This window comes from Pocillopora damicornis, chromosome 12, assembly GCF_964200805.1.
Source record: "Pocillopora damicornis chromosome 12, jaPocDami1.2, whole genome shotgun sequence".
NCBI classification, from domain to species: Eukaryota; Metazoa; Cnidaria; class Anthozoa; order Scleractinia; family Pocilloporidae; genus Pocillopora; species Pocillopora damicornis.
Window position 1 is genome coordinate 14,148,777 of NC_142681.1, and position 19,726 is coordinate 14,168,502.

Consider the following 19,726-nt stretch of genomic DNA (forward strand, 5'->3'; position numbering starts at 1 on the left):
AGTAGTCTGAAAGGATGTTTTGCCGCTCTTTCGAAGGATTTGACCCAGATCTAAAAATAGCTGTTTCAGTAAGACGTCACCTTCAACATTAGAGACCATACGTCATATACTACTTAAAATACTGCTGACCGCAATCTCACTTGCAAGACTGTCAATAATTTGCGCGACAATCTGTTATTGGAACCATCATAACGACCAAGACCAATTGTTTTGTCCCCAAGAAAGTAAGGAGTACTCAACACATTCCTCCTCAAAATGGGAGCCGTTCTGGGTGTTTGTTCGGCGGCTACTTGTGCTGCCAATATAGCATGTTGTTGTGGTTCTGCTGCTTGTAGTTTGTGCTGTAACGCTTGCCCTTCATGCAAGAACTCTACATCGACGAGGATTGTCTACTCTATCTTTCTACTCTTCGGGTTAATTTTGTCGTGTATTGTGCTCATACCAGGAATAAGAGAAGAGATGGATAAAATACCAAAGTTTTGTGAGGTAAGATCAGTAAAGTGTTCTACAATTACAAAACACCTAAAAGCGAGCAATTCGTCCCCTGAATACCTTGTAAAGCGCGATACCTACTAATGCCTGATTCAAGAGGAAATTTGATAATAGTTTAGTAACAGAATCCTACAGGAATTTTTTTTTCTGTATTAACTATTAAATTTAAGCTAATGGGAAAGAAGAAGTCGCTTCAGGGGAAAACACACGTTGAATTGTCGTCTGTTTTTAAGTGAAATTCATGTGATTTCCTGCTGAGCAAGTCTACAGAGCTTTCGGATCTCTTAATGTTGCTTTCAGTTTACCATATCGTTACCAAACCGCAAAAAAATCATATCGATATTGTAATAGATATTCTCTCGTTTAATACGTGGAAAATATTACCATTTCTCCTTTGAGACTTTCAGTATTGCTCTTTTTTTCATGACGTTGCGTCGGCCATTTCAGCGGCCATATTGTGTGGTGTTAATCAATCCCTTGATAAATATCGTTTTGAATCTAATGCGGTTTCCCAGTTTACAGAAGATTTGTAGTGAGATTCCAGTAAACACACATACTCAGCCCAGAGAGGGTAGTGGTAATTCTAAAGAGGGGTTATAGACAGTCTCTCAATGTTATATTTGTTTGAGAATGCAATAAGAGTTGCCAGCAGGGTGTGTTGGCCCTGTGCTGCAATGACATGGATGAGATGCATTTTTGATTCTGGAACAATGCGTTTTGCCTTACACTTTTATGGCATTTTACTAATACAGTGAAACCTCTATTAAGCAGACCCACAATAAAGCAGAAACCCTCTGTTAAGTGGACACTGTTATGTGTGTTGCAATACAACCCAGGTGGATGATTAAATCCGAAATTAACATCTTATATTTCCATTTACAACGAACCCCAATTAAGTAAACATCTTTATTAAGGGGACGTAGACACTAAAATGAATTGTATTTGGCTCATTTCTATTGTTATAAATCCCTATTTAGCAGACACTGGACTGGATTGACAATGTAGTATATGGGATTATGTCCTTGAAATAGTACATTAAATGTAATCAGAGTCAATGTACTGCATGTATTATCGTTGCTGTTTTGCTGTTATGTTTTTGCATTATTATCAACAAATTAAAGTTGGTATTTGTGCAAGGTAATGAACTTGAACTCTGGATAGCTTCATTAACAACATAGAACTTAATCACAGTACAGAGTAACCTTTGAATGTTAATCATTGACAAACATTGTGCTATTTTTACAAACTTCCATTTAGTGGACACCCTTTATTAAGTGAGCAGTTATGAAGGTCCCAAGGGTGTCTTCTTAACAGAGGTTTCACTGTACTATTAATTTTGCGTTTATTTTTTATCATAATTATGTTACTTTGTGTTACACAACTGCTAAATACAGAAATTTTCCAGGCACCATTGTGACCAAAATGGCTTAAGCTCGGAGTACTGATAAATGACAAAATTCAGATTATCTTACTGACCACACTAGTAAGAATTTTGGGATATCATGTAGATAATATGATTGACTGGCTTTAGACATAATTTTTTAAACTTTACTCAGTAAGTTGTTAATCACTCTGTTTAACAGAAAGAAGACAAGATTTGTGACAGCCTCGTTGGGTACCTTGCAGTGTATCGTATCTGCTTTGCCATGGCGGCATTCTTCTTTTTCTTCTGCCTCATCATGTATGGTGTAAAGAGTAGTAAAGATCCAAGGTCTGGAATACAAAATGGCTTCTGGGGTCTCAAGGTCTTGATTTATGTTGGCCTTATTGTTGGAGCTTTTTTCATCCCAACTGGAACTTTTGTTGAAGGTACTGCAAGTATATGCAACTAGTGTCTTGCCATTTAATTTGATGTCTGTCAAAATCTTTTCATTTTTTAATTTTTCAAGTTGTTAACCCTCTAACTTCTAAGATTGATGGTCAATTCTCCCCTCTAGCTGCTACACATTTCCTTGTAAATTAGTAATGAGAATTTAGTGGTAGATCAAAATAACAACTTCTACCTGATAAGTTTGAGTGTTCTCATAAGCTATTTGCTGGATAATGTATGAATGTTATAGGGACAAGTCCAATTAATTACTGCCGGGAGTTAAAGGGGAATGATTAGAATGTAATTACATGACTTTGTTTAAACATTTTGTTCAAGTAAAAAATGTTTCATTCTAGCTTTTTGCAAATTGTTTTACTTGCTGATTGTTGCCAAGCAGTTACAGACCATATGTTGAAATAGCTTATCCAAAAAAACTTCTATTACCCATCACATGAAGGTCTCAGAAATTTTAAAAGCTAAATTGGGATAAATAGCAAAATATTTAAGTCTTAGTTCATATAAGCAATAGACCAAACTTTCCATCAATTTAATGGCATAACCCACTTGGGATTTTGGGAGAACACAAGAAAAGTTGTAAATCACCTCAATTTTCTATGAATGTACTGGTGCAATAAATGGCAGGTTTTTTACCAATCAGGGCAGTCAAAATATCTTGGGTTAGTTACTTTATAAAGCCTTCAAATTATGGCTACATGTATAGGATAAATGTTCAAACACATTGGTCTGATTATTTGTCAGTTTGGATGTACTTTGGCCTGATTGGGGCATTCCTGTTTATCTTGATACAACTGGTTCTTCTTGTGGACTTTGCTCATTCATGGAACAGCTCTTGGGTTGAAAAAATGGAAGAGGGTGGCTCCAAAGTCTGGGCAGGGCTGCTGCTTTTCTTTACATTCTTGATGTACGGCACTGCTGTGGCAGGAATTATCTGCTTGTACATCTATTTCACGCATGGTGTAGAAAGTGCACCTGAGAAGAAATGTCATACCAACAAGTTTTTCATCAGCTTCAATTTGATCCTGTGTGTAATTGCATCCGCTTTGGCCATTCACCCCAAGATACAGGAACACCAGCCCAGATCTGGTATGTTCTTTGTTTAAGAGATCTCAATTTCTAGTACTTTCTGGCTTGGAAATTTTGCAGGTTTTTTTCACAAAAATAATTTTCACAAAGTAAGGTAGTGCTCAAACTTGTGACCTTCAGATGAAAGATTAGTCAGCAGGCAAATCAAGTGTTATTTATACTTTTAATCACAATTTTTATGAGTCTTTGATGATACCTTGTGTAGTGTGATTGTTAAATTCTTCCTTTTTTCAGGTTTGCTCCAAGCAGCAGTCATTACACTCTATGCTGTCTACTTGACTTGGTCAGCGCTACTGTACAACCCAGGTGGATGATTAAGAAATCCCTTTAATATGTATATGTCAACATTTAACCATCCCATACTCATTAGATCTTAGCCTATCTCTTTCCTTTAACCCTGTAATTCCCAAAATTTGATTGCAATTCTCCCTCTTGCAGCTATGCATTTCCTCTTAAATTAGTCACAAGAATATGGTGTTACACTTAGATCAAGATAACAATTTCTACCAGATAAGTTTGAGTATTCTCTTCACCTGTTTGCCGGATATTGTATGGATATTATAGGGAGAAGTTATATAGTAATCACTTCCAGGAGTTAAAATAGAATTCTCCTCTGAATTCCAACTGATGTTTGCTTTTTCAGATCCTTCCATGTCCATCCTCACCAACATTTCCCTACGTTTCTTTTACTCAAAAAATTCCAGATTAAGACTTGCATGGTAGTTTTGTGGTTGATTTTCATAGCATATCACCTGTTCAAGACCATTTCACTTTGCTTTTCTAGACTGAGTGCTACTTGTTGTTTACCCTCTGACCCCTAAGAGTGACCAGCATCTAATTTCTCCCTATAATATCAGCCTTGAATAAAACATTAAGGTCACAAGATTTAAGGAAATGATCACCAACTAAAGAAGCTCTTGATTGTTAAACAAATTCTCCTTGTCAACACCTCAGGAAATGTATAGAGAACAGTATGGAGAATATGCAGACTAATAACATTGACCAAATTTTTATTTCAGATCCTTCATGTAACCCCTTTGTAAACCCTGATCCTTCAGTGAAGAGCGTTGACAACCAAGCCATCATTGGTGTTGTGGTGATGTTTCTCATGGTTGTGTATGCAAGTGTTAGGACAGCAAGCAGCTCACAAGTGGGAAAACTTGGTATGAGCAACCCAGCAGCAAGTGCAACAGGTAGCACTGAGGCTACTACCCTTCGTGAAGAGGGAGGTGCTAACAGTGACATAAACCTGATGGAAGAAGGGAACAGACAGCAGGTGTATGATGATGAACAAGATCAGGTGGCTTACAGTTACTCATTTTATCATTTTATGTTGTTCCTGGCTTCCCTTTACGTCATGATGACCCTGACAAACTGGTACAAGTAAGTGACTGCATAAATTGTTCCAAGTTATATTTCTGTGCTCTTTGGGAGCAGAATTTTAGATGGATAATGTTTATTCTAGAACACTTTATCAAAATTTCTAAACAATCAATAACACATGCAGCTTTGAAGAGTTTTGTGCTACCACTTCCTCTATGTTATGTCTCTTTTGTCATTAGTTTTTCTTAAATGACATCCTAAAATGTTGTAAATAGGACAAGATAGACGGTAAATTTTGAGCCCCTTAATGATGTAGTCACAAGTATGGGAGAAAGAAAAAAATTCTTGGTCCTTTTGAAGAATTGAACCTTAGAGGCATTGAGGTTCAATTCCTCAGTGGGACTCAGAAGTTTTTCTTTGACACAGCCCTGTGTTGAAACAAAGAAACACCTTTCCTTATTCTAGATTGTTGTTGGAAGTGTAATTTGCTTAGGAGAATACGTGAACATATACTGATTTTCTCCTCGTGGAAAGAGTAAATTCCATTTAGTACAACTTTTAAAACAATCTAAAATGTTCATACCTGGTGCCTTAGTCTTGCGTTGTCAGCTGTCAGCCTAAACTTTTTATTTAAATACAAGTTGCTTTAATTTCAGGCCAGAATCCAGTAACATCCACAACCTTACAAACAGCAGTGTGGCAGTGTGGATCAAGATAACTTCCAGTTGGATGGGTCTGCTGCTGTTTATTTGGACCCTCATTGCTCCAGTCCTATTTCCGGACAGAGATTTTGACTGAAGTGAGCACGCCTATCCTCCAGATTACATAGACACTGCAACCGATTTCTAGGCAAGCATGCTTAGACATTTGGCTCTCCATTAATTTTTTGTTCTGCCTAGGTTTATAAAGCGTGAGGAAGCTTTTAATCTTTGACTGTAGCGTTTAGCTTTTGCGAAATAATCCAAATTTAGAGGCAAAAAAAAAGACTAGAAAAAGGAAACGAAATGGAGAAAGAGATTGTGGAAAGAATGTTCGAGATCGTCAGATGTTAGTTATTATGGTTATTCTACAATTGGTATAAAAAATATAATTTAACTGAATTGTGATCTTAGATTGTGTAACATAGGTTGCTGTATCGGCTTTTAATAGAATTAACCGCGAATTCTTGTTAACAGCAATTCTGTTGCTGAAAACTGCCTTGCATTTCAGGTCTGCTCAACTTGTGCAGTTGAAAGTGAGGGACATGCACAGTCGGAATATGTTTGTAATCTACTAATGTAGCGATTAAGTCTTTTGGAAATAAATCAAGGTTCGAAAGTACTGAGGAAAGTTAATCTGAACATGAGAACTGGGAAATGCACCCATGTGTGGAAAGGGCTACACGTGTGTGATTGCGTCATTTCTCCTGCCATATTGCTTAAATAACAAGATCATTCACAGTACTATAGGTTATGCTCATAAGTAACTTAAGACTTGAGGTTACGAATTAATCATAACCATTACAATTTCCTCACATGTGATTGGTGCATCAGCTGCTTTATATTTCACCAATCACTTTGGACAATTGTAATCGGACAGTGTAATCGAATAGTTGGCCGTAATCGGACACCAGTAATCGGTTACGAATTAAATAAGGGGTGATCTTACCAATAGTTTATGTAAAGTAAGATTAGCTCTGTGTAACTACTACTTACGAGGGTCCTGAATGGGTTGAAATCCTTTTCTGTACTTCAGTGTTTCCCAAAACCATTTTTTGCAGTCTGTTTTTGTTGAAATCTTAGCACTATCCGTATTCTTTTTTCTAGGATTTCCATTTCTGGTGACTTACACTCTAGGTTTTGTGCAACATTTATTTATTAGACAAACTCAGATGTCGTCCTCCCATTGAGGGGGCTCACGTCATGATAATATTGCAGTTTACATTGTAGACTTTACAGATCTATAGTTAATAAATATCTTTATTCTAAGTTGTGAACTCAAAATTTACTTGCAGAAATATTTATTTTTGTATTACCTTATTTTCTTTATTATAGATACGTCTGCGTCTGAGATTACCATGACATCCGACTGTCCTGATAAGCCCCTCTGAGAGTTAACCTTTTAACTGCCAGTAGTGATTAATATGTAATTTCTCCCTGTGATATTCATACATTATCCGGCCTACATGTAATGAGGATATTCAAACTTATCAGGTAGAGATTGTTGGTCCTGATCTAACACCAAATTTTTGTGACTTATTTGCAAGGAAATGTGTAGCAGCGAGAAGGGAGAATTAATAATCAGATCTTGTGAGTTAAAGGGTTAAGGGTCCTCACTTTACGAGTTACTCGACGGCCAGTTAAGAAATGTATAGGATACTGCTACTGAATTTTAAGTGACGCTGTTTTGCTAAATTAAAAGGAATCTGAATCAACAAATTCATAGTAGAAAGGAAGGGAACTCGTGAACTCGTGCAGTGCTAACCATTAGTCCGCGTGTGGAAGTGCGGGACAGTGTGAATTCCTTCCACTACTCGTTCACCCCCGTTCCCCTCCCCTCCCCTCCCCCCCCCCCCGTCGTGTCCCCCTATTTCAACAGCTTAGAGCTAAGCGTGATTCGATTCAGTGACTATCTACTGACTTCAGTTTCCGTTTTCTTTTTGAAAGAAGCTTTTGTTAGCGCCTACACATTACTATCTTAGAAAAAGCTTGTGCGAAGAATCTGTTCATTGTACCATAGCACAAAGGATGAAGAGCACTCGGGTAACACGTAAGCACATAAAAATATCGGCGGAGCATTCTTTGATAAGGAAAGTGGTAACGGCCATTCACGCCTGCAAAATATTCCCACAAAAACAACGCTTGATAGGGGATATAACAAACTACAAATGACAAGATGATAACGTAGATCATTCTTAACAGGTCGCGTTCAAGCTCCACGTTAGACTTTTGCCCTGATCTGGAGTTTAAATTGCTTGCTGCCCTCGGACGAGCGTAGATCGCCGCTCTTGGGTCTGCGTACGAGTTGCTTCGTGATGCTGACGTAGTCATAGTTATCTCGGACGCTTCTTCGACGCTTCTTCGGAGCTGACGACGCCTGAGTTTAACTGCCACAGCTCCATAGGAGCATATCATAACCAGGTAAGGTATTAAGTAAGAGAGAACAAATCTCACGATGCTATAAATTTTCTGGTCACTGGTTGAGAAGTTTGACTTACAAACTTTGTGCCCCGATGGTAACTCCACCAAAATCCGTGTTGCAGCTAAAGGCAGCGATAAAGCAAGGGCTGCAAACCATAAACCTCCAATCACCGCCACCATTTTGGATATTTTTACTTGTTTCTTAACCGGGAATGTCATTACCCGATAGCGATAAACAGCAATGGCCGCCATGTCGCTTGTAACTACAATAATAGCCATGACTTGTAGAGGAATAATCAGCCTACAAGTAAACTGTCCAAAGTTCCAGCTGTACGTCTCATAGTACACCATGGTAAATGGAAGGCAGATTGAGCTGATGATTTCGGCTACAGCCAAATTTGCAACCAGATAGTACGTGAATGGTTTGTATCTTCTGGGAAGTTCCAGCACTGCTTTTAAAACCAATGAATTGCCAATCAAACTAGCGAGTATTATGACCGAGAACACTACGAGGCGAACGACCTTTGATGCTCCCGGCTCGATGAAATGCGACCCAGTAATGGAAACATTAGGTTTGCCATTTAGCGGTTGAAAGCTCGACGAGTTCATATTCCTTACCACACTAAAACAAGCTTGTTATGAATTCCTCTCATGAAAATTGAAGAAGAGAGAAGTTAGTAAACGACCCTTTCTACTGTTGAAAACTTGAGCCTTGTGTTTCGTTGTCGGTCTTCTACGCTGAAATTTTGCATTACAGAGTCCTAAACTATTTCCTATCAACATTGATGGACTAATCTTGTAATAATAAAAGGTTACACCGCGTAAACTTGGGTAAGCAAAACATTTTATTGGCTCAGCAACCGTAGCAGCCCGCCGCGCGCAACTCTGGAAGTGAGGCGCGGCGCGCTGACATCAATTTTTTTTTCACTGAATTTTTTTCTTGGAATCATGAGGTAGATTTCGCTGAGAAAAAAAGACCACTCTTAGTCTGATATTTACTCGAAGGAGGAAATGCCACAAGAAACTTTTATGCCATGTTCGTCTTAAATTGAAAAGACCATTTTGAGACTCAGAATCAGTTTTTCATCTGTGCTGGAAATGAAATCGTAGTTTGACAAAATATAATTGTTTTTGATTTGGCTATTCTTCGAAAAAGATATCTCAGATATCTGATATCTGAGATAAAGAGTCTTTTAAAAGAGATCGGTCTATATCTGTTCGAGACTTCGGTCACTCTGACCGGAAAAGCTTGAAAAGTTTATTAATTAATCACATCCCCCACGGCAAAAATTTGAAGAAAATTTCTGGACACAAGAAGGTATCAGAGAAAATTTTTGAAACACTACAATTCGAAATAACTTTGTCAAAAACTTTTGAAAACGTTGTTAAAATCATCATCAGATATCTGAGTTTGGATGGATGTCACAGCGAGTGTCATCCTCTAAATTTGCATTCCCTTTACGTTTATAGTTGAAAAACGTCACAACATAACTACACACGATCAAATAGGCCATCAAAACTCACGTTTTCTTGTTTTCGTCAAAATTACAATGCGCGGTCTGAGATGTGCAGAGCTCTTTAAAGAGCAGGTTCTTAGGATCAATATTGACGCTGCGGCTGCGGGTAACTTATGAGTGTCTGTACACGCAGCTTTCTCAATTTCCCTTATAAGTGCTATGCTGAATACACCACTTTCACATCTTTCCGTACCTCTTTCGTTTGCTCTTCCAAAGTCTAATGTTGGCTTATCGTCAGTGACAGGCATTCAATCACTTTGCGGTAAGCCGCTGAAAATTTTTTAATTAACACCCGGAACACGTACGCAGCTTGGCAGATGGTTGCATATATATCATCCTTGAGAAAAATTTTTCCTCCTGGTGCGAGTTTTTTTACAGAAGCTTTGAAGGAGTTGATTTTTTTAGATAATATTAGCAGTGTTTAACAACGTTATTTAATCATTATAAGCGTGGAAGCCACTAGCAAGTCCTTAAGCTCCACTAGTTTTAATTGAGCCTAAAATCACTGGCTGTGGTGCCACATAGAACGTAAATGTTCCTATTGTCACGTTGCGCTCAAAGAGAACAGATAGAAAGCTTTATAAAAAATATTTTTCCGCATATGAGAAACTGCCCTGTTTTAATAGTTACGTTCATAAAAACAGCTTTAAAAGCGATATGTTTCTTTGTAAATATTCAAATTATTTCGTTGCACTTAAGGAGAAAATATAGAACGCCGTTAAAATCATTTTTTCCGCGTGAGAAGTAAAAGAGCCATAAATTACGTATTACGGTTTCGCAAAGCAAAAGCCGACATCTCCAATAAAAAGATTTTTCTATATGACATAAGGAATAGTTGATAAAAATTTTTCTTTTTCGAACTACTTAGGATGCGTGTAAATGGCGAAAAATGAAAACTTGCCTACCCCTCAATAACAGAAGCGTGCTATCCTTTTAGCCAATGCTAACTAATTCGAACAAAAATTAGATTATTAAATATCTATACCTGTTGAATTCTGCGTTGTTCATGAACCAAACAGCTCGTAAAAGTACTGCGAGTCAGTTGCGACCGTATCAGAGCAACGCTGGTCAATTTGAATTACAAAGTGAAGCTAGTTGACAGAGAACATTTGTGTTTACATGGGTGGTGCCTTGTAAGAGTTGGTCAATGCCAGATAAAAATGCATGGTACCACAATTTAGGTCATTCCGAGAGAGTAACATATCCCACCCAAGCGACTCGCCTACTTTATTGCTCATATCAAATTGCGAAAATGATATCGCATTTGAATTCATTTTTAACTTCGTCAATTACTTGGAAACTTTCCGCCCGATCGAACAATGGAGTATTTACAATTGCAAGCTTTCCTTGACAAACGTTTGTTGGCATTTGGATAGGGAGAAGAATATGACAAAATTAACCTTGACAGCCAACTTTGTTCTAAAATTTACACGTCAGGTTTTGAACAATAAGACTTGTTAAAATTAACAAGTGTAGACAACTTGACAAGACGCTTGCTGAGGAAGAAGAGTTGTGAAGAGTTTTTAGGAAATTCAGCCCCAGGGCTTAATTTCCCACGACAATAGCTTTTGACGAGTGTTCTCTGATAACATCTCTGGCAAACTTTTTCCTTGACAGGCAGACTTCAGCTGTCGAGATAAACTCGCTATCAATTCAAATTCGGCGTCAAGAAATACTACAAAATTTGTTGGAGTGACTTTTTCGATTATCTGAAAATGTGAAGTACACGAAATTTATCAGATTTATCTAGCTTCCGACTGAAAAACAATGATCCTTTAAGGTTTGCAAAATGTAATTTGTAGTGACTAATTTAGTAGACGATCTGAAGTTTCACAGAGGCAATTACATATATGTTATTTGCCGGCTAAGGGTCGGTCCGTATGGTGAAAAACTGTGACCGAGGTCTTGAAAATGCATTTCAAGACCTCGGTCACAGTTTTTCACCATACGGACCGACCCTTAGCCGGCAAATAACATATATGTATTCGACTACGTCGAGTTTTCTATGTAACTTCTGGCTCCAGCTCAATCTCTAGCCCCTCCCCACCCCACACCCCACAAACACACTCACGTTTCAGTGTGGAAGAAATCAATCGCTCTGACGAAGGGCTAACGCTCGAAACGTTAGCTTTTTTTACCCTTTACGGTGGCCAATTTACGTTTTCAACTCAGTTGTTAACATTAAATTACCTGGAAGAAAATTGGCCAACCAAATATTTATTATATATACTGATCTTTTCACAAATCATTTCAGAGGAATTGTGCTGGGTGAAATAAACCACAGACACACGAGATACTGTTTTCAGGATTGCGAAAACGATTTTTGTGCAATGAACGAAACGACTATCATCGAGGGTATGCAGTTGGCTTGGCTTACGATGACCCCCTCCCCACCCCTCACGACTCGATACGTTCCGCTGCCTCTGACAGAGCCTAAAGCTGTCTATTTTACAAGGAGATTTTCTTCCAAAATTAACTGGGAATTTCTTAAGAGGTAGGAAGTGGCACTAAAAATAAGTATAACACCTTTTAAGGTGCAGTTTGAGAGCTTAAGAGCAGAAAACTTACATGTAAGTTCCGGTTACAAGCCAGTAGGCGTAAGTATAAACTTTAGAAAACACTTCTGATGCAAATGAACATCAGTCTCGAAGAGCATTAAGCGATGTCTTAGGAAAGAGTTCCGACAGCAAAAGAAGTATCACTTTTTTGCTAAAAGAGAATGTATCCAGGTCTTTCAGAGATCTAATAAGTAATGCCTTGTTAGCTGAGTTCTTCTGCCTTATATGAAAAAAATTGGTTGCACCCTTCTTCCAGCTTGAAATTTATCCAGTCTCACTTCATGACGTAATTTGACTCCTAAAATTATTCGATTAAAGAACTGTCCAAAGTTGGTTCTCAAATTTCTACTTACTTATGCTATCTTGATCCCACTCTTGCCACCATGATTGGACATTCTCTTGTCGTCTATTGGAAATTTGCAACAACAACCAAAAAGACAACTTGTTTTTTTACAACCGGATGTCTGACCTTTTATTGACTTTAGTCCAAAATTAGTTTCACACCAATTTCTTACCTTAAAATTAGAGCTGTTTCTGAAATTATGGAGAATTTTCTTTGGTGAATGAACTGATCTCACCAATCTGCCGGATTAAGAAGAATTCTTCAGTCAGGGTAGTGGCTTAGCACGTTATCGGGAAATGAAAAAAAAAAAGGATTAATCAGGAAAGTACGGGTTGTTCTATCTTTGGTTCATACGATATTAAACATTTAAATCAACTTTAGGAACAATCGAGATGTCGATTCTTAATGAAACCTTTAGCAGATGGATTTCGGCAGCAAAGCTCTGAAACGATAAAATGCTCTCTAGTTGAATGAAACGTAAACCAAAATTTGAACGATGTTTTGTGTAATGCCCCGAAAAATCAATACTTAGAAATACATTTGCATTTATTCACGAACTCTCAACCTCCGAATGAAATCGCTAGACGATGATAAGCTTTGATAATTCTCCTCTTTGAATAACGTCTAATATAGAAGTCTAGCGGTGCATGGTAACTTTAATCAACAACGAAAAAAAAATCTCATTACGAATCAGTCCCAGCTCGGGAGCCTCCCTTTGTAAATTTTCATCAAACTTCTTCCTTATAATTTATCCTCAATTAAAGCTGAATTTCCACGCTCAATTTTTCAGCTGTTTACATTTAAAGGATCCTCGCGAAATCAACTGCTCCACACCTCACTTTAAAAAAAACCGCGAAGTCCAAATGCGACCGAAACTTGGTGTCGGGAGTGGGTAGAGTTTTTTGGTTAATTATTTCAATAATGCTTTGTAGCTTTCCAAACGATGGGATTTTAGTTAACAAATTATTATTATAAAACAAATAGAGAAGCCTTGACTGTGCTCTGTTCTGTTATAAAGCACGCAGGAAGCGGCTAGAGCACGAGAGAAGTGTAGGGAAAAACACGAGACGTAGTCGAGTGTTTCTCCCCATTTCTTGAGTGCTCTAACCGCTTCCTAAGTGCTTTATAACAGAACAGAGCACAGTCAAGGCTTCTCTATTTGTTTTATAATAAAGAATCCGTTAAATTACCCAAGCATTACTTTCAATTTTCAAAACAAACTTTATTTGCAAAGCGAACAACAGTGTCGTCAGCATGCTGTATACTCTCATAAAGCACGCTTCAATAAGCCAATCAGAATCCCTGTTAGAATGGTTCAAATAATCTGATTGGCTGTACAAGACTAAAGCTGTCAAAAGTGTCAAACCATCAAAGTTCACATTCTGCGATAGCTTACAAACTGAAATAGTTCGGCAGGTCGAATTTAACAGTTTTGCCTGAAATTTTTAAGTCTCTAATACAGAATCTTGAAGTGAAATGTTCAGCGAACTTCAGCCGAATTATGGCTCATAAAAACACGCGAGTTTTTTCACATGACAAGGTAGAACACAAACTGTTCAAGGCGAGTGTTTTTTGAATGAACGACAGCCGAATTCACCGGAACATGAAGATCGCTCGAGATGACAGCGTGGCAAAACTCGGCTGCAATGACAGATGTGACTTTCCACTCAACGCATCGGAAGGGATATCAGAGTAAGCTCTTATTTTTTCTCTCGAAGGGCGGCCGATGTATTTTCTGAGGCTTGCTTTACTGTGATGACCGGAGATCGCCATGATGAGCGAGCCGCGATGGAATTCAGCATGATCATATTCGCTTAGACACCGTTATGGTTAGAATGAATTTTCACAAATATGCCAGTTTGGTTATATTTTTCATCATTTCTGTTTTGTTCTGTTTTGTTTTTGAACACTGAACTTTATATACTATATGAATGTTAGCTATGTTTGATTTTTATTTTCGTACGTAAGCTTGCAATCTAACTGAGCGTGAATCAATCTTTAAAACTCGGAATGTCTATTTTGTTTTTCCTTTGAGGATTTTCGTATCTGCTCACGTTTTAATAACGTAAATTACGGCGCCTGGTATGTTTACAAACCTTTATTTGATTTTTTTACTACTTGCCGGCTCGCTTGTTCCGAAATTTCACTTTCAGTTATCGGAATAAAGCTAAAAATAAGTCCCGGAAAAAGGCCGAACATGGTACAATTTGGCAGATGGCGTGACAGCTTTAGCTCAGCTCTATGCTCTATACTCTCATAGAGCACGCTCTTTCAACCAATAACAGCGCGCGTTATATCCGAACTTTATTATAAAATCGGAATGAAATGAAAAAAGATACATAAATGCGCGACCCAGTCTCGATTGTGCCCGACGGCTTTCGAGCAACTTTTTGCGGTTCTAGTAACCTCTAAGCAATTTTAAGGCAAAATATGGGTTTTTATGTACGAAGCGCACATATCAAGCACGAAGAAAAAACGATTTTATAGAAAACTTTACTTTATGCGCATTATTTGAAGGTCTATCAGCCTTTTGAACACATAAGCTGTCAGTTGACAACGTTTCGCTGCCCTATTTCGATTCTTATCAGTAACAATGGACTCCTGTCCGTATCTAATATTATTTGTTCCGTTAGACTTAGATTATCCTTAAATTTCGAATTCGCCACGATTTGCTAAGTTTCCAGCTCTCGATGTCAGCAATCATTATGAAGAACGATAAATAAAGCTTTTAACTAACATTTAAATAAAAATATCAAGAAATCTAGGTAGCAAGTTTTTCATTTTTGGCAACTTGTAAGAAACTTTTTGGCTTTCTAGTGAACAACTTTCTAGAATTTTACGAGCACAATCAGTGATAACATACATGAAACCCCCAGAAATAAACTTTCTGATGTTTAAAGGACATCAAAAACAAAAGGTAATTGTGAATAATTCCCATGCGACTTCGATTTTGTGCTTATTTCAGAGGGGAAACAATACCCCTTGCGGAAAATATGGGGTTTTGCGTTGAACTTCATAAGGCATTTTTACCAGATATACTTTGGTCCTGATCTAACACCAAATTTCTGTGACTTATTTGCAAGGAAATGTGTAGCAGCGAGAAGGGAGAATTAATAATCAGATCCTGGGAGTTAAAGGGTTAAGGGTCCTCACTCTTCGAGTTACTCGACGGCCAGTTAAGAAATGTATAGGACACTGCTACTGAATTTTAAGTGACGCTGTTTTACTAAATTAAAAGGAATCTGAATCAACAAATTCACAGTAGAAAGGAAGGGAACGCGTGCAGCGCTAACCATTAGTACGCGTGTGAAAGTGCGGGGCAGTGTGAATTCCTTCCACTACCCGTTTCCCCCCTGTTCCCCTCCCTCCCCCCCCCCCCCCGTGTCCCCCTATTTCAACAGCTTAGAGCTAAGCGTGATTCGATTCAGTGACTATCTACTGACCTCAGTTTCTGATTTCTTTTTGAAAGAAGCTTTTGTTAGCGCCTACACATTACTATCTTAGAAAAAGCTTGTGCGAAGAATCTGTTCATTGTACCATAGCACAAAGGATGAAGAGCACTCGGGTAACACGTAAGCACATAAAAATATCGGCGGAGCATTCTTTGATAAGGAAAGTGGTAACGGCCATTCACGCCTGCAAAATATTCCCACAAAAACAACGCTTGATAGGGGATATAACAAACTACAAATGACAAGATGATAACGTAGATCATTCTTAACAGGTCGCGTTCAAGCTCCACGTTAGACTTGCACCCCGATCTGGAGTTTAAGTTGCTAGCTGCCCTCGGACGAACGTAGATCGCCGCTCTTGGGTCTGCGTACGAGTTGCTTCGTGATGCTGACGTAGTCATAGTTATCTCGGACGCTTCTTCGACGCTTCTTCGGAGCTGACGACGCCTGAGTTTAACTGCCACAGCTCCATAGGAGCATATCATAACCAGGTAAGGTATTAAGTAAGAGAGGACAAATCTCACGATGCTATAAATTTTCTGGTCACTGGTTGAGAAGTTTGACTTACAAACTTTGTGCCCCGATGGTAACTCCACCAAAATTCGTGTTGCAGCTAAAGGCAGCGATAAAGCAAGGGCTGCAAACCATAAACCTCCAATCACCGCCACCATTATGGATATTTTTACTTGTTTCTTAACCGGGAATGTCATTACCCGATAGCGATAAACAGCAATGGCCGCCATGTCGCTTGTAACCACAATAATAGCCATGACTTGTAGAGGAATAATCAGCCTACAAGTAAACTGTCCAAAGTTCCAGCTGTACGTCTCATAGTACACCATGGTAAATGGAAGGCAGATTGAGCTGATGATTTCGGCTACAGCCAAATTTGCTACCAGATAGTACGTGAATGGTTTGTATCTTCTGGGAAGTTCCAGCACTGCTTTTAAAACCAATGAATTGCCAATCAAACTGGCGAGTATTATGACCGAGAACACTACGAGGCGAACGACCTTTGATGCTCCCGGCTCGATGAAATGCGACCCAGTAATGGAAACATTAGGTTTGCCATTTAGCGGTTGAAAGCTCGACGAGTTCATATTCCTTACTAGACTAAAACAAGCTTCTTATGAATTCCTGTCGTGTAAATTGAAGAAGAGAGAAGTTAGTAAACAACCCTTTCTATTGTTAAAAACTTGAGCCTTGTGTTTCTTTGTCGGTCTTCTTCGCTGAAATTTTGCATCACAGAGTCCTAAACTATTTCCCATCAACATTGATAGACTTATCTTGTAATAATAAAAGTTTACACCTCGTAAACTTGGGCAAGCAAAACATTTTATTGGCTCAGCAACCGTAGCAGCCCGCCGCGCGCAACTCTGGAAGTGAGGCGCGGCGCGCTGACAACAATTTTTTTTTTCACTGAGTTTTTTTCTTAGAATCATGAGACAGTTTTCGCTGAGAAAAAAGGACTGCTCTTAGTCTAAGATTTACTCGAGGGAGGAAATGCCACAAGAAACTTTTATGCCATGTTCGTCTTAAATTGAAAAGACTGTTTTGAGACTCAGAATCAGTTTTTCATCTGTGCTGAAAATGAAATCGTAGTTTGACAAAATTTAATTGTTTTTGATTTGGCACTTCTTCGAAAAAGATATCTCAGATATCTGATATCTGAGATAAAGAGTCTTTTAAAAGAGATCGGTCTATATCTGTTCGAGACTTCGGTCACTCTCTGACCGGAAAAGCTTGAAAAGTTTATTAATTAATCACATGCCCCACGGCAAAAATTTGAAAAAAATTTCTGGACAGAAGAAGGCATCAGAGAAAACTTTTGAAACACTACAATTCGAAATAACTTTGTCAAAAAATTTTGAAAACGTTGTTAAAATCATCATCAGATATCTGAGTTTGGATGGATGTCACAGCGAGTGTCATCCTCTAAATTTGCATTCCCTTTACGTTTATAGTTGAAAAACATCACAACATAACCACACACGATCAAATAGACCATCAAAACTCACGTTTTCTTATTTTCGTCAAAATTACAATGCGCGGTCTGAGATGTGCAGAGCTCTTTGAACAGAAGGTTCTCAGGATCAATATTGACGCTGCGGCTGCGGGTAACTTATGAGTGTTTGTCCGTGTTAAACATCGGTTATCATGTACATGCAGCTTTCTCAATTTCCCTTATAAGTGCTATGCTGAATACCCTACTCTCACATCTTTCCGTACCTCTTTTATTTGCTCTTCCAAAGTCTAATGTTGGCTTATCGTCAGTGACAGGCATTCAATCACTTTGCGGTAAGCCGCTGAAAATTTTTTAATTAACACCCGAAACACGTACGCAGCTTGGCAGATGGTTGCATATATATCATCCTTGAGAAAAATTTTTTCCTCCTAGTGCGAGTTTTTTTACAGAAGCTTTGAAGGAGTTGATTTTTTTAGATAATATTAGCAGTGTTTAACAACGTTATTTAATCATTATAAGCGTGGAAGCCACTAGCAAGTGCTTAAGCTCCGCATATGAGAAACTGCCCTGTCTTAATAGTTACGTTCATAAAAACAGCTTTAAAAGCTATATGTTTCTTTGTAAATATTCAAATTATTTCGTTGCACTTAAGGAGAAAATATAGAACGCCGTTAAAATAATTTTTTCCACGTGAGAAGTAAAAGAGCCATAAATTACGTATTACGGTTTCGCAAAGCAAAAGCCGACATCTCCAATAAAAAGATTTTTCTATTTGACATGAGGAATAGTTGATAAAAATTTTTCTTTTTCGAACTACTTAGGATGCGTGTAAATGGCGAAAAATGAAAACTTGCTTACCCCTCAATAACAGAAGCGTGCTGTCCTTTTAGCCACTGGTAACTAATTCGAACAAAAAATAGATTATTAAATATTTATACCTGTTGAATTCTGCGTTGTTCATGAACCAAACAGCTCGTAAAAGTGCCGCGAGTCAGTTGCGATCGTATCAGAGCAACGCTGGTCAATTTGAATTACAAAGTGAAGCTAGTTGACAGAAAACATTTGTGTTTACATGGGTGGTGGCTTGTAAGAGTTGGTTGATGCCAGATAAAAATGCATGTTACCACAATTTAGGTCATTCCGAGAGAGTAACATATCCCACCCAAGCGACTCGCCTACTTTATTGATCATATCAAATTGCGAAAATGATATCACATTTGAATTCATTTTTTACTTCGTCAATTACTCGGAAACTTTCTGCCCGATCGAACAATGGAGTATTTACAATTGCAAGCCTTCCTTGACAAACGTTTGTTGGCATTTGGATAGGGAGAAGAATATGACAAAATTAACCTTGACAGCCAACTTTGTTTTAAAATTTACACGTCAGGTTTTGAACAATTAAGACTTGTTAAAATTTACAAGGGTAGACAACTTGACAAGACAATTGCTGAGGAAGAAGAGTTGTGAAGAGTTTTGAGGAAATTCAGCCCCAGCGCTTTATTTCCCACGACAATAGCTTTTGAAAATTGTTCTCTGATAATATCTCTGGCAAACTATTTCCTCGACAGGCAGATTTCGGCTGTCGAGATAAACTCGCTATCAATTCAAATTTGGCGTCAAGAAACACTTCAAAATTTGTTGGAGTGACTTTTTCGATTATCTGAAAATGTGAAGTACACGAAATTTATCAGATTTATCTAGCTTCCGACTGAAAAACAATGATCCTTTAAGGTTTGCAAAATGTAATTTGTAGTGACTAATTTAGAAGACGATTTGTCATTCTGAGCAATACTGAAAAATTGCAAATTGACATCTATGGTTTCACAGAGGCAATTACGATCATGTATTCGACTATGTCGAGTTTTCTATGTAACTGATGGCTCCAGCTCAATCTCTAGCCCCTCCCTACCCCACACCCTACAAACACAATCACGTTTCAGTGTGGAAGAAATCAATCGCTCTGACGAAGGGCTAATGCTCGAAACGTTAGCTTTTTTACCCTTTACGGTGGCCAATTTACGTTTTCAACTCAGTTGTTA

At 38.2% G+C, this 19,726-nt stretch overlaps 3 protein-coding genes across 5 annotated transcripts; 1 reads left to right on the forward strand and 2 right to left on the reverse strand.

Annotated features, from left to right (window-relative positions):
- The first annotated feature begins 123 nt into the window (after positions 1-123).
- LOC113687042 (putative serine incorporator) lies at positions 124-6,696 on the forward strand. The gene is made up of 6 exons (XM_089189382.1): positions 124-486; positions 2,076-2,301; positions 3,062-3,406; positions 3,641-3,712; positions 4,426-4,789; positions 5,386-6,696. The coding sequence occupies exons 1-6, from the start codon at positions 256-258 to the stop codon at positions 5,525-5,527; spliced, it is 1,380 nt and encodes a 459-aa protein (XP_089045508.1). The 5' UTR covers positions 124-255; the 3' UTR covers positions 5,528-6,696.
- LOC113687037 (prolactin-releasing peptide receptor) lies at positions 6,673-17,872 on the reverse strand. 3 transcript variants are annotated; one of them, XM_089189393.1, is made up of 2 exons: positions 17,737-17,872; positions 6,673-8,494 (listed from the first exon to the last, which is right to left on the reverse strand). In XM_089189393.1, the coding sequence occupies exon 2, from the start codon at positions 8,455-8,457 to the stop codon at positions 7,384-7,386; it is 1,074 nt and encodes a 357-aa protein (XP_089045519.1). In that variant the 5' UTR covers positions 8,458-8,494; positions 17,737-17,872; the 3' UTR covers positions 6,673-7,383. The 3 variants fall into 3 exon arrangements, with proteins under 3 accessions (XP_089045519.1, XP_089045517.1, XP_089045518.1); XM_089189391.1 differs by lacking the exon at positions 17,737-17,872 and adding an exon at positions 10,351-10,928; XM_089189392.1 differs by lacking the exon at positions 17,737-17,872 and adding an exon at positions 10,271-10,928.
- Positions 14,746-16,818, reverse strand: LOC149036640 (prolactin-releasing peptide receptor-like). The gene has a single exon (XM_089189390.1). The coding sequence runs from the start codon at positions 16,816-16,818 to the stop codon at positions 15,745-15,747; it is 1,074 nt and encodes a 357-aa protein (XP_089045516.1). The 3' UTR covers positions 14,746-15,744.
- Positions 17,873-19,726: the final 1,854 nt, after the last annotated feature.